This window comes from Ceratina calcarata, unplaced genomic scaffold, assembly GCF_001652005.2.
Source record: "Ceratina calcarata isolate Rehan_Ccalc_2016 unplaced genomic scaffold, ASM165200v1 scaffold551.2, whole genome shotgun sequence".
NCBI lineage: Eukaryota > Metazoa > Arthropoda > Insecta > Hymenoptera > Apidae > Ceratina > Ceratina calcarata.
In genome coordinates, this window is record NW_017176693.1 from 1065731 (window position 1) to 1084053 (window position 18323).

Genomic DNA, 18323 nt, shown 5'->3' on the forward strand with positions numbered 1-18323 from the left:
TGTTAGCATTGTTTAAGTATATAGCCTATACGTCTCTAATTCCGCGCCTACGATGTCTGCTTAGTAGTAGCTATTGTGCTCGTCTACTGGGATGGAACCGAGTATTTCAGTCATCGACTCAAAAAGCGTATTAAAATACTTCGCCACAATAGGGAGAGACTCGTGCATTGGCATAATCGAGAGGACGAGGCCCGCGTCGATACTCGGGCACGTATTCTCGAGATCCGACCGTGTTTCTAGACGGAGAATATTTCTGTCGTGACATATCACCGTGGCTGAGAAATAAAGGGAAACCGTGTCTCCGTTTCGGATGGCGTCGTCTCCGCGGAATGCATTTTCGTTGCTTCCATTTTTAAGAGAGACATCCCGGAAGGGAATCGACGTATCAGCCGGCTGAATCGGCGACAGCCTCGAAAGTGGAACGGTTCCGAAAATAATTTTCTTACCCGCTAACACCCTATCTGTAGGAACGTAAATCATCCAAGTACCGGGGATACGTTTTCTTGTTTTCTACGCTTACGAGTTTTATCGACTTCGATAATGGAGTTTCGACAGAAGAGGAATAGTCGTGATTCGTATATGGCGGACTTTTGGATTAAATCGGTAGCCTAAATGTTTTATACCACGCGTTTAATATCTTCAATGGATCGTCGTATCGCGTCAGGGTGATTAATTAACGCGATAATGGAAGATATTAACGCGCTTCGATGGATCGGGAAAGGGTGAATATCGGTTGGTCGTGGCAGCTCGCCGCAAAGTCATCAAAGATTTACCACGAATCCGGTATCGGCCGTAAACTCCACCGCTGTTATTCCTTAGCTCACCGCGACCTGGCCGCAGCTACACCCCCGTGAGTAACCTGCCCAAATGGCTCGTACGTCGTCGCTTCAACTACCGGCCTAAACGAAATATTACGTCGAATATTGTTTCATATTTACTTACTCTCCGAACGCGTTTCGCGAGTAGAGTATATTTTGAAACGTGAAACGTTGAGTTCACGGATCTAACGAAAGCGGAAAGCCCTCGAATCAACTTGGACGATCAAATTCACCGTCTGTATGAACCGGTACGGAATAATTGACCAACGCTTTCAATTATACCGTCCGTGGAAACATTGTTGGTCGAACCGATGAGTGGAAACTGGAAGTCGTTGATACGAAAACAGGCACACAGCTCCGAAATATTGAATTAACCCGATGAACGATACGAAACCTGGAGACTCATCAGGTTCTATCGTCGATACAAATGAAAACCGTCAAGTCCGACCGAAAAGTTAACCCAGACCTTCGATCACGCCGTTCATGGTTTTATGAAAGAGACCTTGAGAACCGCTACGGTTAACGCTGGCTGGCGAGCAAGAATAAAAGGCAGAGTGGAAAATCGGCAAGAGAGGCGTAGAAAGGCGCCGGAGGTAGGGGCCAAGCGATTCATGTCGAGGAAGCGAGTCGTGCCGCGTTCTCAGTAAGAGGAGCACCGCGAAACACGGTACACCTGGCCATCGACGCGTGAACGTGAGTGTTGCGTGCGTCGCGACCGGTATACCCGCGAACAATTGGAACACAGTGCGTTTTCGAGGCCCAGTTTCGAACCCACTATCATTCTGCCGTCAGACCCAGAAATCGTCTCTTCGAACGGGTTTCAGGGATTCGAGTCGCGAAACCGATCCAGATCGTTCGTCGAGAATAATGGGACTGTATCGAGCATTGTCGAAGAAAGATCTGGTTTCGATTTCAAGTAATTGGTGAAACCACTTTGGATATTCAGATACTCCGAAATTATTCGTAGTATTTCGAAAGTATGAGAAATGTATACTCCATCTCGCAGTCGCCTCGATCCTTAATTCGATGTTCTAGTTGCGCTTTCTGCTTCTTGTTCGGGGATTTAACTTGGCACGTGGATGAAAGAGGGAGATACTTCTCACGTTTGCGACAGCGTTTAATGCACAGAGGTGTAGAAGATCCAGCCGTGAACGTCCTTGAGGGATCGGTTTCTGCAACGAATTGTTAAAGCGTCGAGCGAATGATTCAGGAATAGAATGCTTGGACAGTGAACGCGAGGCTAATTGTAAACGCAGTCGATAGATCCTTCGGAAGAGTCTATAACGTGGCAACTGCAGTTGCCTCTTGGCGGCCCGTTCTCGGCACAGCACAGTGGTTAAACTTCATCTCGCTTTGTGTTCGCGGGACTAATACATGGCGTTGTTCGTTGAAGTTAGCCATCGTGAAATTCATGTTTGTCTTTGTACTTGACGGGAGATGTGCTCCACAGAAGGCAAGATATTGTCTCGCGGTTGACCCTGCTGATACAGGTCTCTCGTCTAGAAATTTTGGCTCCGATGTATCTCGAGCAGAACGTTCTATCTTGTCTTTATTTACCGCAAGCCTAGCGATATTACCGTTTAAGTTTAACAAAAGTTTATTGTTTATCAGCTGGTAACTTTGCTGTCGAAAGTTTCTTGATACTTGGGTGTTCATATGCATATTACAGCAGCTGTTCTACTTCGTTGTTTCGCATTACCAAGAATAATGAGTATTGTTCTCGACGTTGAACTTCTAATGATATCTTATTATTCACCGAATTACCAAACTGCAACGTGTTCAGAAAATATTCTCAACGCGAAATGTAGTTGGTCTCGATATAGAATATAAAGATCGGTTTCTTCTTGGATCCTTTTACGTGCACGTGTTTTTGTTTAAGGCGATAAATCACACCTGGCTAGTCATACCGTCTCGTGGCCCTAAAAGTTTTTTTATAACACGGTATTCTTCAAAATCGTATCTTCGAACGGTGTAATAAAAATGTCGCAAAGACAGAATTAGATACGAGTTTCTGCTAGTTCGAACTCGAGCGAAGATCGCAAACATTCTTGACCACGTTCAAGGTTCTGAAACCGTGGTTGCAAGTGTCTGTAGCGAGTCTACGTGCCACGGGATCGATGGCGAACGGCACGTCGAGTGCGACTTATTGAAAACGGTTCGTCACACCTGACGCTTCCGGCCAGATTTCGTTTCGGCCACCGCTTACGTAGCTCGCGAGACACGATGCCTCGTGTTTCACAGAAAAATGAAATACACCGCGGTACATCGATCCCAGACGCAGGAATATCATATCAGACCACGGCACAGCACGGAGTGCCCTGAATATTTCCTCAGACTCTAGAATTACGAATCCCACGGGATCCCAGAAGCAATTTTTCTTAGACAAAATGTATGTAGTTTCGCATCTTTCTTCAGGCAGCAAGTTTAAGCAAGCACGTTTTCAGTATTGATCACGCTCTCCCCATTTAGATCATTAAAATCCGGGAACGAGTTTTTCTCGAGGGCAGTTGGACTCGAAACTGCGTCGTTGTACACGCGGTATTATCGACATCACGCGAACAGCATTGCATTCTCTCTTGTCTCCGTATTATGCAAATGTTCGGGAGGAACGTAGCTGCCGAGCAAGTGGTTTAATAATACGCCTGCCGGTAATGGGCAATGCTGGTTTCCGTCGACTCAGCCGTGGCGTTGACCAAGATTAAGGGCTTCCAGCGGAGCTCGATAAATTCAGATCTTCGCCAGGAAGTGGTCTTCCACTCACTCGTTCGTCCATGATCGCAGTTGCGACTAGAATCGTTGGGCCGACAGCGAAGTCAAGATCCTTAGCCGCTGAGAGATTCAGTAGACTCGATCTCCAGCGTTCAATTAATTTTACAACCTCTCCGTTCTATTTAATTTTTATTAGTCTGTCGCCGAATAATTTCCCATCTGCGCTCGTGTGCCATACTTCCTTCGAAACGCTCAAGGCAACGCGTAATAGCTCGCTTCTTCTTACCTGTCTCGATTCTCATTACGTTCATTATATACCTCGGCTCGTGGAGCTCTATTAAAATGATTGCACGTTCGTCATCGTGCCTAGACGCGTAACACGTGGCGGACAGAAGTTATTTCGAGGGGCGCAGCTGACTCGACTACAAATATCGTCGCCGGTGTTGCAGAAACTCGATATGAACGGCGTTGCACACGCCCTTCTACCAATAAACCGTATTGCAGCCCGTATCTCCCTCGACCGACCCATTAGCCCGTCGAACTTTAATACCGATTTGGATTATTACTATCCACCTGCGCGTACCCGAGCTGGATCTTCAATTCCTCGTTTGCTACGGTCTTCGATGCTTCGAGTCTGCCACGCGCAGTAGTACAGGCCTCTCACCGGTCGGACACTTAATTCCTGTTTCAAATCACTTGTTTCGTAATCTTTATTTATCGATCATCGGTGCTCTTCGACGACGCGCTCCTGACATATTTCTACCATGAAAACATTCGTTTCATGATCGCATTCAACTTTCGATATTCACACTTGCTGCGCGTGACAAACGTGTTCACTGGGCCTCGAAATGGCATGTGTAAAAGTAAAAAGGAAGCGATTGAAAAAGTGTGATCGTTCAGGCCGTGCGATGAAATCGGGCGAGAGACGTCGATCGCGGTTTCCACTCGCTTAGGGATGAGCCGCGGTGTTTCCGGTACGCGAGCAGCAGCAGCAGCGGCGAGGCCGTGCAAGTGAGCAGAGGAGATGCCGCCGCGGTGTTATCGTGCTGCGCGAGATTTCTGACGCACCAAGCCAGAATCCCCCCGGCTCGGATTACGTGAGCCAGGGAGAGAAGAGGGTGAAGGAGAAGGAGGAGAACCCTTTTCAGAGGAAATTGTGGTTCCGTGAATGTCGTTTGGATTACGGAGGAGCGTCCAACCGATGCCTGATTTCGGGAATCAGCGCGAGGCAGCCATCGTCCTCGTTTGAGCGCGCCCCAGGCATGAAGGAGCGCGAGATGAAACTCTTTGGCTGCCGATGGTCCTTTTGGAACTTCGCGACTAATCTCGCAGGTTCGTCATCCGGATATTATTGAATAATATTGTATGCCTCGGAGAGAGGTATTCTCTCTCCGTTAGACGCGTTTTGTTCCCCGAAATGGCAAGTTGGAAGGAAGTCGCTTCGAGGTGTTCGCACAGGACAAGGGCGAAACGAGTCGAGAGAACTCAAGGGCGATTGTTGGTCGTTGGGGTGGGTTTGAAACAGCAGCGCCCGAGCTTCGGTTCTCTCGGTCCTTCGACGAAAGGATGACGATGGTCGTCATCGAAGATGCAAGCCAATTCGAATTAATTCGTCGCGAAATATGCTCGAAAAAACGATCTTAGAACTCTTTACTCGTCGACAGAAAATTGGAATGCATGCGATTACCTCTAAAACAGCGTGGAAGAGTCGAAGTTAGTTCTCTGTTGAACCAACGAACTATTTTTACTGGCGAAACTCTCGTTTATACTAGGATTCGCACGATCGGCCAAAGATTTTTACCCGAAATTGGGGACATATCGTTATTCGTAGCGATCTAAATTCAGCTTGGAAGCATTCTCATCGCGTATCAGGGAATATTGGATGGAATTTTCGCATCGATATCGAAATCGGAGCGAGGTATTGTTGATTCGACCCAGTTTCCCTCCCAAATATTCCGTTTTTTTTTTCTTTTACAACGACTCACTCGGATTAGGGAAACCTCGAAAGAAGTAAAAAGGAAGAGACTTCGTATTATTGAATTCCTTTTTTAGCGGTACTGCCACGGGCGAGACGTAGTAGACCTTTCACCTCGTGAACTCTTCTTCTGTCTCCCGTGGGATTGCCATACCGAAACGATAAATTAAGGTTCGTACACCTATACAGTTCGTGGTACCGTATAACGTGTCACGAGCGGTTATTGGTAGTAGGTAATCCTTCACTCATTAGGTGGCTAAGTGAATTCATCGATCTTGCGACCATTGTACGGAACGTTTGCCCCGACCGCGATATTCTATAGGTAACAATAGTACCGCGGATTGGCTCGACTGTATCATTACTCTTGATGATGGAAGATGCTTGTCCTCCTCTCTATTTCGCTCTTGATTTCCGTTCTTGTTCCTTCGTATCATTATCCTCGTGTTAAACAATGTTGACTTCCATCTGTTCGAGTCGAGCGCTATCCTAAAAAGTGTTGGCGCAAAATGCTAATGCACGCGCATTTTGGGTATTGAGACTAAATTATACGAGACAATAAATTGCTCTCCTACTTCCACACGCGATATCTAACATCGGTTCATTATTCAAAAACTTTTTGCCAGCGATGGCATGTTCATAAAATTCAGGTCGAGCGTCGGAGCAGAGGATCAGCATCTAACCGTTAAATCGCTTGTAGTAACATCGACTCCCTGACCCTTAACAAACCCTCGATGTAACTAACCCCGTCCGTCTTGATCCCCAAATTTTCTCTGATCCTCTAAATTTCCCCTGTCCCTTCTGACGCGTCAAAACCGAGCACAGATTTATCCCTGCGTCGGGCGAAAAGTCGAGCAAATCCGACGATTCGCACAATTTTATCTTGGTCCCGTTCAATTTCTACACCAACGTTTCGGCAAGTTTTATCCCGACCAATTTTATTCTCTTTGCCTCCGCGTTTCCTCCGCTGGTCCGATCGCCTCTCGATCGGGAGAACGCTTACAGGCGTAATATACGTTTGAGGGATCAAGAGGGAAGATCTCTCCGGTTGCGTCCCGTTCGATTGCCTTTGATCGCGTATTCTTTTTGCGTCTGTTTATTTATTAACCTCGGCGAAGGCTCTCGCCTGTTATACGTACTCGCTAGCAAACCTTCTGTCCCAAGAAGCAACGCGCAGTTTCTTTTTTCGTTCGAGTAATGGACCGTTCAAGCGTGGGGCACACGGGGATAGATATCTCTTCTTTTATGGATTAAGCGACACGGTCTTTGGACAGACGTTCAATTTCGAGAGGAAACGGGAATCACCGACTTTGTATCGTTTGTAAAAATTGCAAGATCTCATACTGTCCGTAAAGAGTTTGGAAAGAGGACGCACTTTTAGGAACGATAGACAGTTTCTTCGGGTCAATTAAAAATTCACGTGATAGCGAGCGGGCCGTACATACACATTTATTTGAGATCGAAATTATACGTCTATGAATATTAATTAACGTGTATGAAACATCTCGTTTCAACAATTTATCATTTACTTCTTTTCAAATGTTCTACTCCTTAAAAACATGCTGACTCTTTCGGTGCACGTTTAAAATTCACTGTAACGTTGAAATGAAAGGAATCCCTTCCGATTTGATATTCCTTGTGAAACGAGATGAAATTCTGAAGCCCCGTCCTATCGAGGCCCTTAGTTTTCGCCTTACAAGTGCATTTCATCTGCGCGTAATTCGTGACACGCGCAACTAGAGGTACGGTGTGGCTTCCTTATTGAATATCCGAGTTCAACGACGTCCCGTAGGTGTTTCTTATCCGACCTAGAAACTTCCCAGACGTCGATATCATCTACTCTCTGCTATCCTAACACAAGGATGCCCATCTCTCTCGATTCGAATGATTTACAATGTAAGATACAGAGTTTCTCATTCTATATTGTAGCTCTTTCGTAAAACTGGATTTAATAACAATGTTTTCATACCTAAAAAAATATATAAAATGCAGAAAGTATGTGCATTTGGCTAAGAGGACATAAAAAACGTGTCCCTCATTCGACGAACAGGCAGAGGATAATCACGAGGGAAACGAAATTTTTGAATTAAAAGTGGGCAAGCTTTTTCGTACAGCGTGGAATTTCATTTCATTTCGCGACGAGCTCGTGTTTACGTCGAATAAAAAATCGGCGTTACTACCGTGGATCCGTAAAACGAGACGGACGGCTTGACGAGCCGTGCGACGCGAAACATTCATCACACGGACCAATTGAAGTACTACGTATAACATAGAAATATTCCACGCCAGCGCCTGTCAAATGGAACGTGCACGCTGGATACGTACTCGCTGCCCATCTTTCCTTTATTCCATGTTTCAGTTTAATGCGTCCCTTGTAGAGAATTTAATAATCAACGCGTATGTTCATAAGCCTTATACACGGCGAGGCAGTTATTTCGTCCACCTTAAACATCACTGAAACTGAGCATCGGCGAGAAAAATATTTTAAACAAAAATCATCGAGCTTAAAGTTGTATGAGCCTGTGTCAAATATTTGAAGTAATGAACTTTTAGAACGAATGATAATTTAATTACAGAGGCGCGAGGTTTATAAGACTGGTCGACTTGTTCTATTATAATATTATTTCGATCGCGATAATTTCTAATATGAAATAAAATATTGTCGAACCAGGCGACAGGTTTGCAAGGTAAGAAACGAAGTTAGCATCGTTCCGGAATAGATTCCAAAAATGTCACAGTAAATTCCCGACGGGATGTCACTCCGGATGCACCTCCTTTTTTCCCCGTTGGACCATTTCGATTCGATCCTCCGTTCCCAGAGGCGACGCGTTCAGTCAATAGCGCGGTTCGATTTTTCAAGTGTACACATAATATATGCAGATACGTAGGTGGCTGCCAATTTGCCGGGGGTCCGGGGTCGCGGTCGGATCCCCTCCGACGGGAGACTCGACGTCGACCTGCGGCGAGTGCTCCGGAAAAATGGCATTCGACGTCGTTGCGAGCCAACGATGAAATTCAGCCGAGTTCAGCGTTTCCGGAACCCGGCTGTGTCGATCCGGAACGGATTCTTTACGCGAGCTTTTTCGTGCCCAATCCTTTCGCTACCCGGAATTCATTCGTTTCGAAAGTATTGTAAAACGCGTAATTGAACGAAATGTTTTGAACGTAATATTTTAATGAATCAGGAATGAGTCTCTCAGATCTAATGCGTCGGGACTTTAGGAAAAATGGGGAATACGTGTGGAATCTTGGAGTAGCTCTCTCTGGTTCACTTCACCCTCACGATTCAATTAAGATTTCCAATGTCTTCAATGGAAGACTTAATTATATTGCTGAATGTGAGATACCCTCGATTCGAATCGTGTATTATTTGTCTGAACCAATTTTGTATCGCGTTGACGATGCTTGCCGGTCAAACGATAAATTCCGTCGTTATCGATCAAAAGAGCGGAAGTTGGCTGGCGAAGAAGTTTGATATGAAACCGACGGGTTCCACGGTGTTCCATTTGTTTTCATCTTCAACTACTTCTTCGGCTTGATACGCCGGCAAAAAGTTGTTTGCGTCAAAGTTACTCGCCCTTTTTTCTCCCCGATTGTCAACAATCCGTATCCTGGCGAATAGCCTTGTTTCCCGAAGGCCAAAACGTTTCATATCTCCAGCCAGTAATTTCTTTTCTTAACCGCCGAACTCTGACTCGTTGCCGTATCGAGTATGCAAACTTTTCTTTCGTCAGATCTTTCCTGGGAATTTTGCCAATGTATAAATTAGTAACAATCTCACGCGACACGGCAGAGGCAAAAGTTTCTATCGCATTAATTTTAGTTGTTCAAACAAACGTCGATATCAGTTTTCATTGATCGCTACCTAGGACGAAGTTTCGCTGAAATTGGCTGGCGTCGATGTTATTTTTTCATAGCAGCGTTCAAAGGTCGGGACGAAGCTTTCGTTCGTGAAGCTGCAATTTTTCTCGGCTGCGTTCCTCAAACGGTGATAACGCGATCGATCGATTTCCGAGACTCGCTAGTAAATAATAGCAGACACGTGCGAATATCCAATTGGCCCGCGGGAAGTTGGCCGGACGATACGCCGTTCCCGATGGGGTTTGATCCGCAACCGCGACGACCGCAAATGCAAAAGCGCCGTGAAAAATGCTGTAACCCAGCTTTCCGTTCGCGTCGCTGTTCGCAGCTGCATAATTCCTTTTTTCATCGATCGGATTAGAGTTTCGTCTTTAGACAAAGTTTCGCGAGTAGAATTACATTTTTTAATTCGTTACTCGGCGCAGAGGGATGCCGTTTAACACGGTTGAGTCTCGGTGAAAGTATTTTAAAGCTGCAAAGTACGGGTCCGAGCGTATTAGCCGAGTTTAATTCGTGTAAAGTGGCACGGTTAGGAAAATGGGAACGGTCAATTTCCGTTTTTCGCGAGATTAGCATCTTGCACAGGTCGAAGTTCGCTACCTCGTCTCGTCCACCGTGTTCGTTTAATTGGATCGTCTGGCCGATGCGTACGCGTACAGTTGCTTAATATCATTCTAGAACGTGGAATTTTTGCTCGCAAATTGTTCCCTGCCAGTTTCAGCTTCGAACTAATAACTCGTTCGTGATCGTACGAACTATGCGAACCACCTGGAAACTGACCAATCGAAATGGATACAGCAAAAATGACTCATTGACCCGTTTGGTTCCTCTCTGACCGTTTCAAATTTTTAGGAATCGAATTTATTTCGAGCGAACGAGCGCGCGCGGGGTAATTCAATGGAAACTCGAAAATAATCGGTCGGTCGATCTATTCTTCGGCATAAATTCATTGGAAAATATTGCGATAGCTCTGGGAAGATACAGTGGTTTTTGATAAGGGGACGACTTATCCGCGTCGCCCAGTCGCCGTCTCAATCGGTGTCGGGTAATTCGACTCTTTCCCCTGCCAATTTCCAGACTGGTTTCCGGATCATCTCGCTAGTTGACTCTGGGAAAAGTTTTTAAATCGCCACGTCTTCAATTTACGAATAAATCTGAGTAGAGTAGATCTACTAAAGAGATTTCATTTATACGTGGAACGGCCGCTTTAGGTCGTTTGTTTAAATCGTCATAAGAGTGGAAAACATGCTTGATAAAAATATTAGAAGTGACACGGATACGAGGACCTCGTGTACGGGAACAAAAGTGACTAACTGGTAGCAGCGGCGTCGAGCTGTCTCGATTTTAATGAACTCTCGGGGAACGGGAACGGGAACGGGAACCGGTGGATAGAAAGAACCGCGGGGGTCGAAGGAGAACAGAGCCACGTGCTCGAGTAACGAGCGTGCATTGGAGGCCCGTTTCAGAGCCGTAATGAGAAATTTCTCCTAGGGACATCTCCTCGCCGTGGCGCGCGGCGGCGCATCCTAGCCGGCTGGCTTTGTACGCCACCCTATCTTCGCTTTGAGGCATGCAACGGCTCCTAATTAGGCCAAGCAACGCGGCTGCGAGTTTACGAGCCTGCTTTTCTTTACCCTCTCCTCTTCCACCTCCGCGCATAACCGTACCCACCAGGTACACACGTGTACACCTCGGTTCACGAGCCTCGAGACCGAGTACTCGTCGAGAAGTCTGATAAGAGATCGTACAATGAATCACGAATCGTTCCGATGAAATTCGAGAGAATCGAGAAAATCGGTCGAGACACAAACAATTCTCGTGTAATGTTTTCAATGAAAAACAGACGTTGGGACATAGTTTTAAAGTACAATGGTCTGTAGTTGATCATTAAAATCTCAGGAACGATCATTCGTTCTTCTACGATCGGACAACGTCTAATTACGTATATCGAGTGTCTCACGACGTATGTTAAGACTCGTGAAGAGAGCGAGGAATCGCGTCAAGGAGGTCGAGATATTTTCAATTAGAGCCTGTTAGAAGCCGGTCGCAAAGAAGGAGATAGCGACCGGGTTGGAAAGACGTTTCGCGAGGGTGGAACGCGTCGCTCCTCAATGTCCGCGTCCTTGTTTGTACCGTTTCACGTGACGCTTTTGCCCCGAAGTGCAATTGTAAAACGTTCCTTTCTCCCTTGGATTTCTCGTTATTTTCAAAGAAATTAATTTTCTCCCATTCTCTCGAGTCTCTGCTCGAGTTTAATTACGCGTTCGACGACAAACGCGATGGAAAATTACAGATTACGATCAGATTCTTTTTCGTAAACATATTTTTCACGTAAACGTACAGTGATTCCCGTCGCGTTTCAAAACGGATCATCACCAGATCGAATCGTCGATTTTTCGTACATACTTTTCCCGCGAATCTAACGCACGATTTCAGTGGATCTGCAAAAACGGCGTTTCGACGGAAATTACGTATCGCTCGGAACCGTTTGATCATTGCTAGTTCGATACCATTTCTTGGTGAAACGAGCGGGAACGCATTACGAGTCCGGCAACCGGAACGATATTGGTAGAAATTGTAGCGGACATTCGGGAACCATTCGGGGTCATTATTTAACCCGAAATTGTCCCGCCGTCGCTGCGGCAACGCAGCGTTAAATGGTATCGCTTCATTTAACGGTGCACCGAAAGATGGTCGCGCGTGGAACCTCGGGCTCGTTTTATCGCGGCAGCTACGACTACCGTTCATCATCCGGCACGGAGCTTACACACCAGGAAATAACCGATTGATCGATCATTAATCTCGACCGTTTCATAAACGATTCGTACCGAATCGCCAATCGATTTATCTCACGCGCTTCCTCGTCGGTCTGGATAGAATCTCGTACTTACGAGGGAGGAAGGGTTTAGGCCGAATTAACCGAGAACTCGGCCGCGGTATCGAGGGAGGCGGAGACAGGGAAACATGAGATCGATTCGGTAAACGTATCGTCGCATATACGTGATAAACATACTGGGAATTTGGGGATCTTCTGGATTATCTAGAACGCTGACAGAAGTGGAACTTACGCGCGGTTCGAGTTCGGATCGAACAGTGTCGATCGAAATTGCGGCGCGTCAGAGTCAGGCTGCTGGCCCTCTCGTCGTATATTCGCTTGGCGCATTATGAATTTAGCGACCGGGATCGGTTACTCCGAGCCTCGCAGGGGATCCAAAACTAATTTTGCCGCGGGGATGCTTTCAGAAATAAGTTTCCAGATTAAAATAGTTAATTAATCAAATGTTCATGACCGAGCGAGCATCGCTTCGATCGATCTCGTCTCTGGTGATGTCTACGATTACGGAGTTATTTTGCGTCCACGAGACTTCGCCGACGATTCGATGCACTTTTCTATTGAGTGCTCATAAAAGATTCAGTGGTTTCGTCGAACTCGGCGATCGAACTGGGTTTCCAGGACAGACGTAATTTCGTCGGTATAATACGAGCGACCGTAATTTCGGGTAAGCCTGTACTCATTTGCCAAGAATCCCTGATCCCGCTGTCCATTAAAATTTCACGAGTAGAAAAAGACGAGAGCCGACGGGAACCGATCGCGAGAACGATGCTCCTTAGCCTGGGACCCGCGGAACGCCTCTAATCCAATTTCGATCGCCGCCGAACAGGAAACGCTTAGCTGAGATCCGCGCGGTCTACTTTTTACTCGAGGAAAGTGGATCAAGGAGTTCCGAGACGTACAGGGAACGACGAATCGACGCACGATGGACAGCCACGGGGTTTTATATGCACGAACACGACCGAATTCGGCCCATTTTCCATTGGAATCGCGCCACCGATTCTTCTTACCGACAATATCTTTTTGTGCCAATCCAGAGGAATCGTGAGACGTTCCTCGACCCACGTTCGACCACGCGTTTTTCTTCCTACCGCGCGTCTCTCACCTCTGATTTGCTCGAACGTGTTCGAATGTACGAAAGATCAGCGGGATATCTACTTTGAAATTTAAGAGACAGACGTGTATGCCGGTTCACAGGACTCATCATTCTACCGTGGATCCCGTGGGCACGTATCTCGATTGTTAATTTATAAAACAAACTTCGTACGCCGGGTATCTGTTTGTCGATCGGCTCGAAGACACGTACGAGCTGAAAAGAGGAATCTCCGTATCATTTTCTTGACGCGACGCGAGGCGACGGAAAGAAACTCGGTAATGGAAGAGAAATTGCGTTTCGCCGGTACGACCGGTGCGGTGTATGGAAAAGAATGCGAGAAAGGGCAGCGAAGGGACTGGAACGGGTAGAGAAAGCGTAACAAAGGAAGGCCGAGGGTGGCGAGGTTTAAATTCTTTTCACGAGGAGCGGGCAGGCGATCTTTCGAGCCGTTTGTCGCGGAGGTTAGATAAGTTTGCGTAGAACGGGTTGCTTCCCGATATAAAACTTGGATCGTTTCATTTCCCCCGGGCCGGAGTTTCAAAAAGTTTCAAACTCACGGCAAGTATTCTGAAACGATCCGGCTCCTTTCGCTCGCGAGCCGAGCGAGATCTTGATTTTAATTAAGCTCGCCTCGTGAACGTGACGCGGTTCAAACTTCCGACCTGTTTCACCCGCGTGTTTTCCCTTTGATTCGTCCAACACCGTTTCCGACGCCCAGCCACCCCACGGGCGTAAATTTTATCCGCAGAGATCGTTCCACTCGCCGCGTCGACCGTTCCGCCCGGTGAAAACGAAAAACGGAGAGAGGCCGCTGCGTCCGAGGCCGTTTGATTTATACCCCGATCGTTCGTCAAAAGGTTGGCGAATTTCGTTTCGTTCGGCCCGTGACTCGCGCGATTTTTGGTCAGCTCCCTTCGAAACGAGATGATCTCGTATGTTATTCACGGGTCGTTCAAACGATTCGTTTTACTTATACTTTAAACGTCCAATTACACGCTCGAACACTTGCTCGTTTTACTTTCGACGGAGTGAGCGCCTGACAAACAGAGATTTACTTTAATCACCCGGAATTATTTCGCGGAGAGAAGCAGCGGACTACGAACTTTCTTCTTTTCCCTGTACGTGTCATCTCTTTTCAAGGTAGTAAACAGTTTCGCGGGCAGTTTGCATAACTCCGGAGCCGGTGGAAGTTATCCCGTTGAGAACAGCCGGGACGTCCGGCCGTAAACGTTCTCCCGGCCGGGTAAACGGCTCGTTTGCGAGAACTTTTCGTATTTCACGTGACCGGAGAGCCGCGGGGACTCATTAATAATGAAATCTTCCCCGAGGTCTTACGAGTCGTGCCAACGCTTGCCGCCAGCCGCATTAACCTTTTCACGCGCATAACGAATGCCAAAATTGACGACCAAATCCACTTCCCTGTTTATTCCTTTGCACCTCAATGATCGTGAAACGTCGATTCTAATCAGGCTCAAAAACGACTCCCAATTTTTCGAGGAACCAGTCTGTGTGCACGTTTATTTTCACGATGTATAACATATTGCAATGTACACGTGGTATCTTGCATTATGAAGTTCACGGATGTTCCTAAAGATCGGGATTTTTAGAAGCTCACCGAGCGTGCTCGCACAGCGATGACGCAGGTGATGGATTAATCATTACACGTGACCCGTTCTGATTGATGGCAAACAGCTGCCCCGGATATATGCATGATCATCGAATAAAGGAGTGTTGGCCCGTTCGGTAGCGGAAGATAGATCATCGCGTCACGACATAATACGGTTCGGAGCAGGTACTCCAGATTCACAAATGTATTCTCCTCGAGTTATGTCCAAGACGTCGACGACAGTTCAGACATTCGATAGTTCAAACGCGTATCGCAAAGACAGACTGATTACACGATTAGATCAATATTTAAATCATCGTCTCTATGGGATTCTCCTCGTAGACCACTCGCGAAAGAACTTAAATTCCCGTAGGTCGTCTGTTCATACACCGTCATTTGTCGCATTTCTCTTTCGTAATCCCGAGACTCGCCCTACCGTACTAATTGATAATGAAATCCTTAACTAAAACAAATGATCGTCGTTATAAACGAAAGCTTGCTGCTTCACAGAAATTTCTAAGCCTCGCCGCTAAGCACTTCTCACGTTCCCATTATTCTACCGACTGAAAACAAAATTTCAGCTGATCCTGAATTTAATTATTCCGTCATCTTATCTCGGAAATTCAGTCTTCTATATTTAAACTGCGACGTTCGACGATTCGTTGCACGGACGAGCTCGTGGAAACTTTGCGATAATTAATTAATTAATAAACGTTCTCGCATGAATTTACGATGGACATACGACGATCGTTGACGAATTAAGATCGACCCGTCGGATCCGAAAAAGAATCCGGGGTTTTATAAATAAAACATGGGAGGGTTGCATCTCGCTGGAGTCGTATTTTATTCGAGGCGCGTGACTCCGTGGCCATCAGACCCGCAAATATATATCCCGGACAAAGTCCTGGGAATCCGGTGGCTCTCGGTAGCCCGGAGAGGATAAGCGTGTCTACGTGTTCGATGTCGCGAGTCAAAGTCGCGTCTGTGGCACGTCGGACACAAAGGGGCAAGACGACCCACCGCCCATCGCGCGATCGTCGTTTTTCCTTGAGCCGAAGTTGAATTACGCGTCCGACCGCGGCTTTCGTTCGCACTGTTTGCATTAAACAAATGAGAGGAGGCAAAGAAATGGAAAAAAAGGAGACAAGAGTGTAAGAGCCGGCGCGAGAGTCTTTGTCAGGTGTCTCGAGCATCGTCGATGTCCCGGTGCATCTGGTTCCTGTGCGAGATAACGAACAGACGTGTCACCCTGGGCATCGTCAGCCTCTCCGCTTATGTAACGCGAACGTACGAACGAATACGCGAAGAAAGAAGCCGGACGCGAGATCGCCACCGAGCGTCGGATGAAAGGATTGGGGACAATAACGAGGACGTCGTCGTTCTGTCAGGGGTAAATGGGGTCACGTATCGGCTCGGCGAATCGGCGCTGAATCTTATTTCTGACAAGGACAGGCGATGTGTAGACGTCCGATTTTCCAGCTGACTTCACCGGACTAATTGGACGATGCTACACCCACGACAGAATGCGTTTAGTAAACGCACTCGCGATAAAGCCTATTATTTTCATGGTTCTGTTCTTATTAAAAGTCATACGATTGGTCCGAGCAGTACTTTCGAGCATTGAAACTTTTATGACAACCACGGGCAATTGGACGATCGAAGGATATCGGTGGAACGTTAATATTTCGTAGCGTGGCATGATTTAATATTCACCCTTCACCGGTGACAGTAAATAATACAGGGCGTCGCGGTGGAGTAACGCGATCATTGGTTACGAAGGAATTAATAATGGGGCGAGATTAATTGCACGGTGCGCGGGTAATCGATGGCCGATGTCGGACAGCATCTTACGCGTGTTGCCGATTTAATTAGTGGGACATGTTCCCTCGTGTCTGATTATCATAATGACGGGAGGTGCATCGTTAAATTACCGTAACGAGACTCGGGCGAACACCTGTTAAAACCGCTCGTTTCATTTTTCTCGTGCGACGTCGATCGGTCGATTACGCGATCGAGTAATCATTTGCATTTTAATAGACAACCTCTAATTCACACGACCGAGCCCCCGCGTCGTCGTTTCATCGTTAATTCGTTACGTCGCGGCCCGTTCCAGTTCAATGGCTCGAATTCCTCCCGAGAGACTCGCATGTCCGATTCGTATTTACGATCGCGAATGGATTCTCTCGGAGGAGAGGATCCGGGGAAAGGATCGATCGACGGATTACGGGCATCATTAGGTTTTCTGACGGCATCGACGGCACGCGGGATCAATCGTCATTGAATTACGAGACCTCGCCGGAATACGCGACGAGAATCCTCGGCCCTCCGTCGCGGCTATCTGTTCCGCGGGACTCGAATTTTCCCGACAGCGATATCGTCGTTATAACGCACTCGACATCGCTCAGCGGCCATTAATCGCGTCCTTGGTCGTTCGTCCCTGGTTGTCGTCCATCTCCTAGACACCCGAACGTGAAACGTTGCCTCTCACGCTCGAAAAGAAACCCGACTCTCTCATCGAATTATTTAACGAAATTCCTGTAAATAAATCGACGAACGACGGAACGAGATGGACGATTCGACGAAAAATGAATCGATCGGCTGGGAGCAATTTCTTAAAGCGAAGCGCGAGACGAACGGACGTTTTCCTAATTCCTGGCAAAGACCCGAGAGGCAAAGAAGGGAATTGAAAGTGGATCAATCTCCTTCTTTCTACCAAATCTCTCAAAGACATCGGTCTCGAACGGAGGTAATTTTAATATCACCGGGATCGTGGAATTTCGCCCGGCTGTTCGTCGCTCCGAGCTTCCTATCTGCTCAAAGCTATTGAGACGGATCGACTCCTTGTCTCTTCCACCGTTTCCAACCACCCGCCACCCGTCCTCCTTCCTTCGCGGAGCCCCCCCGGTAAATGGACGTCTAGTCGATTTAATCTAACTGCGGATTGATCGTAACGTCTCCCGTCGAGACCGTTAATCCGATTTAATTCGGAATCCTAGATAAGCCTTTTATCGTCCATTTACCGGTTAATTCGTCGACACGGGTCACCCGCCCGTTCTACTCGCGTCTCCGTTACAAATACAACTTGGTCCTCTTCACTTTTTCGCTTTCCGAGACCGGCGCTTTAAAGAAAAAAGAGTACGGGTCTCGTTTACCCCTGACACCGTTTTTTCTGTAACTGACTCGTGAAAAACTCGCCGACGACTCGTAGCCACGTTTTTTATGCGAGCACTTGAGAACCGATTATCGATTGACCGTATAATCAAAAAGCGGACTCTCGTGACCATCGAGCGGAAGTAAAATTCTCGCACAGTTCTAACGGAATCGTATTAAATGAAAAACGCTCGTCGCGCAGTAATTTCTATGAAGAATCGATATTTTTTTTATAACAAAATTCGTCGTGATGAAATCTCAGAGATCTTCGATTTGGA

The 18323-nt window shown here is 46.9% G+C and overlaps 1 protein-coding gene across 5 annotated transcripts in view; it reads left to right on the top strand.

Annotated features, from left to right (window-relative positions):
• Btk29A (tyrosine-protein kinase Btk29A) overlaps window positions 1–18323 on the top strand; it is a 105750-nt gene that overhangs the window by 45587 nt on the left and 41840 nt on the right. The window contains exons 1-2 of one of the 5 annotated variants that reach the window (XM_018031383.2): window positions 1442–1511; window positions 4428–4859. The exons of 3 other annotated variants lie outside the window; for them this stretch is intronic. In XM_018031383.2, the coding sequence (XP_017886872.1) occupies window positions 4790–4859 (70 nt within the window). In that variant the 5' untranslated portion in view covers window positions 1442–1511; window positions 4428–4789. Of the gene's footprint in view, window positions 1–1441; window positions 4860–18323 lie in introns of those variants that run through there. One more of the 5 variants, XM_026816900.1, reaches the window with a different exon arrangement.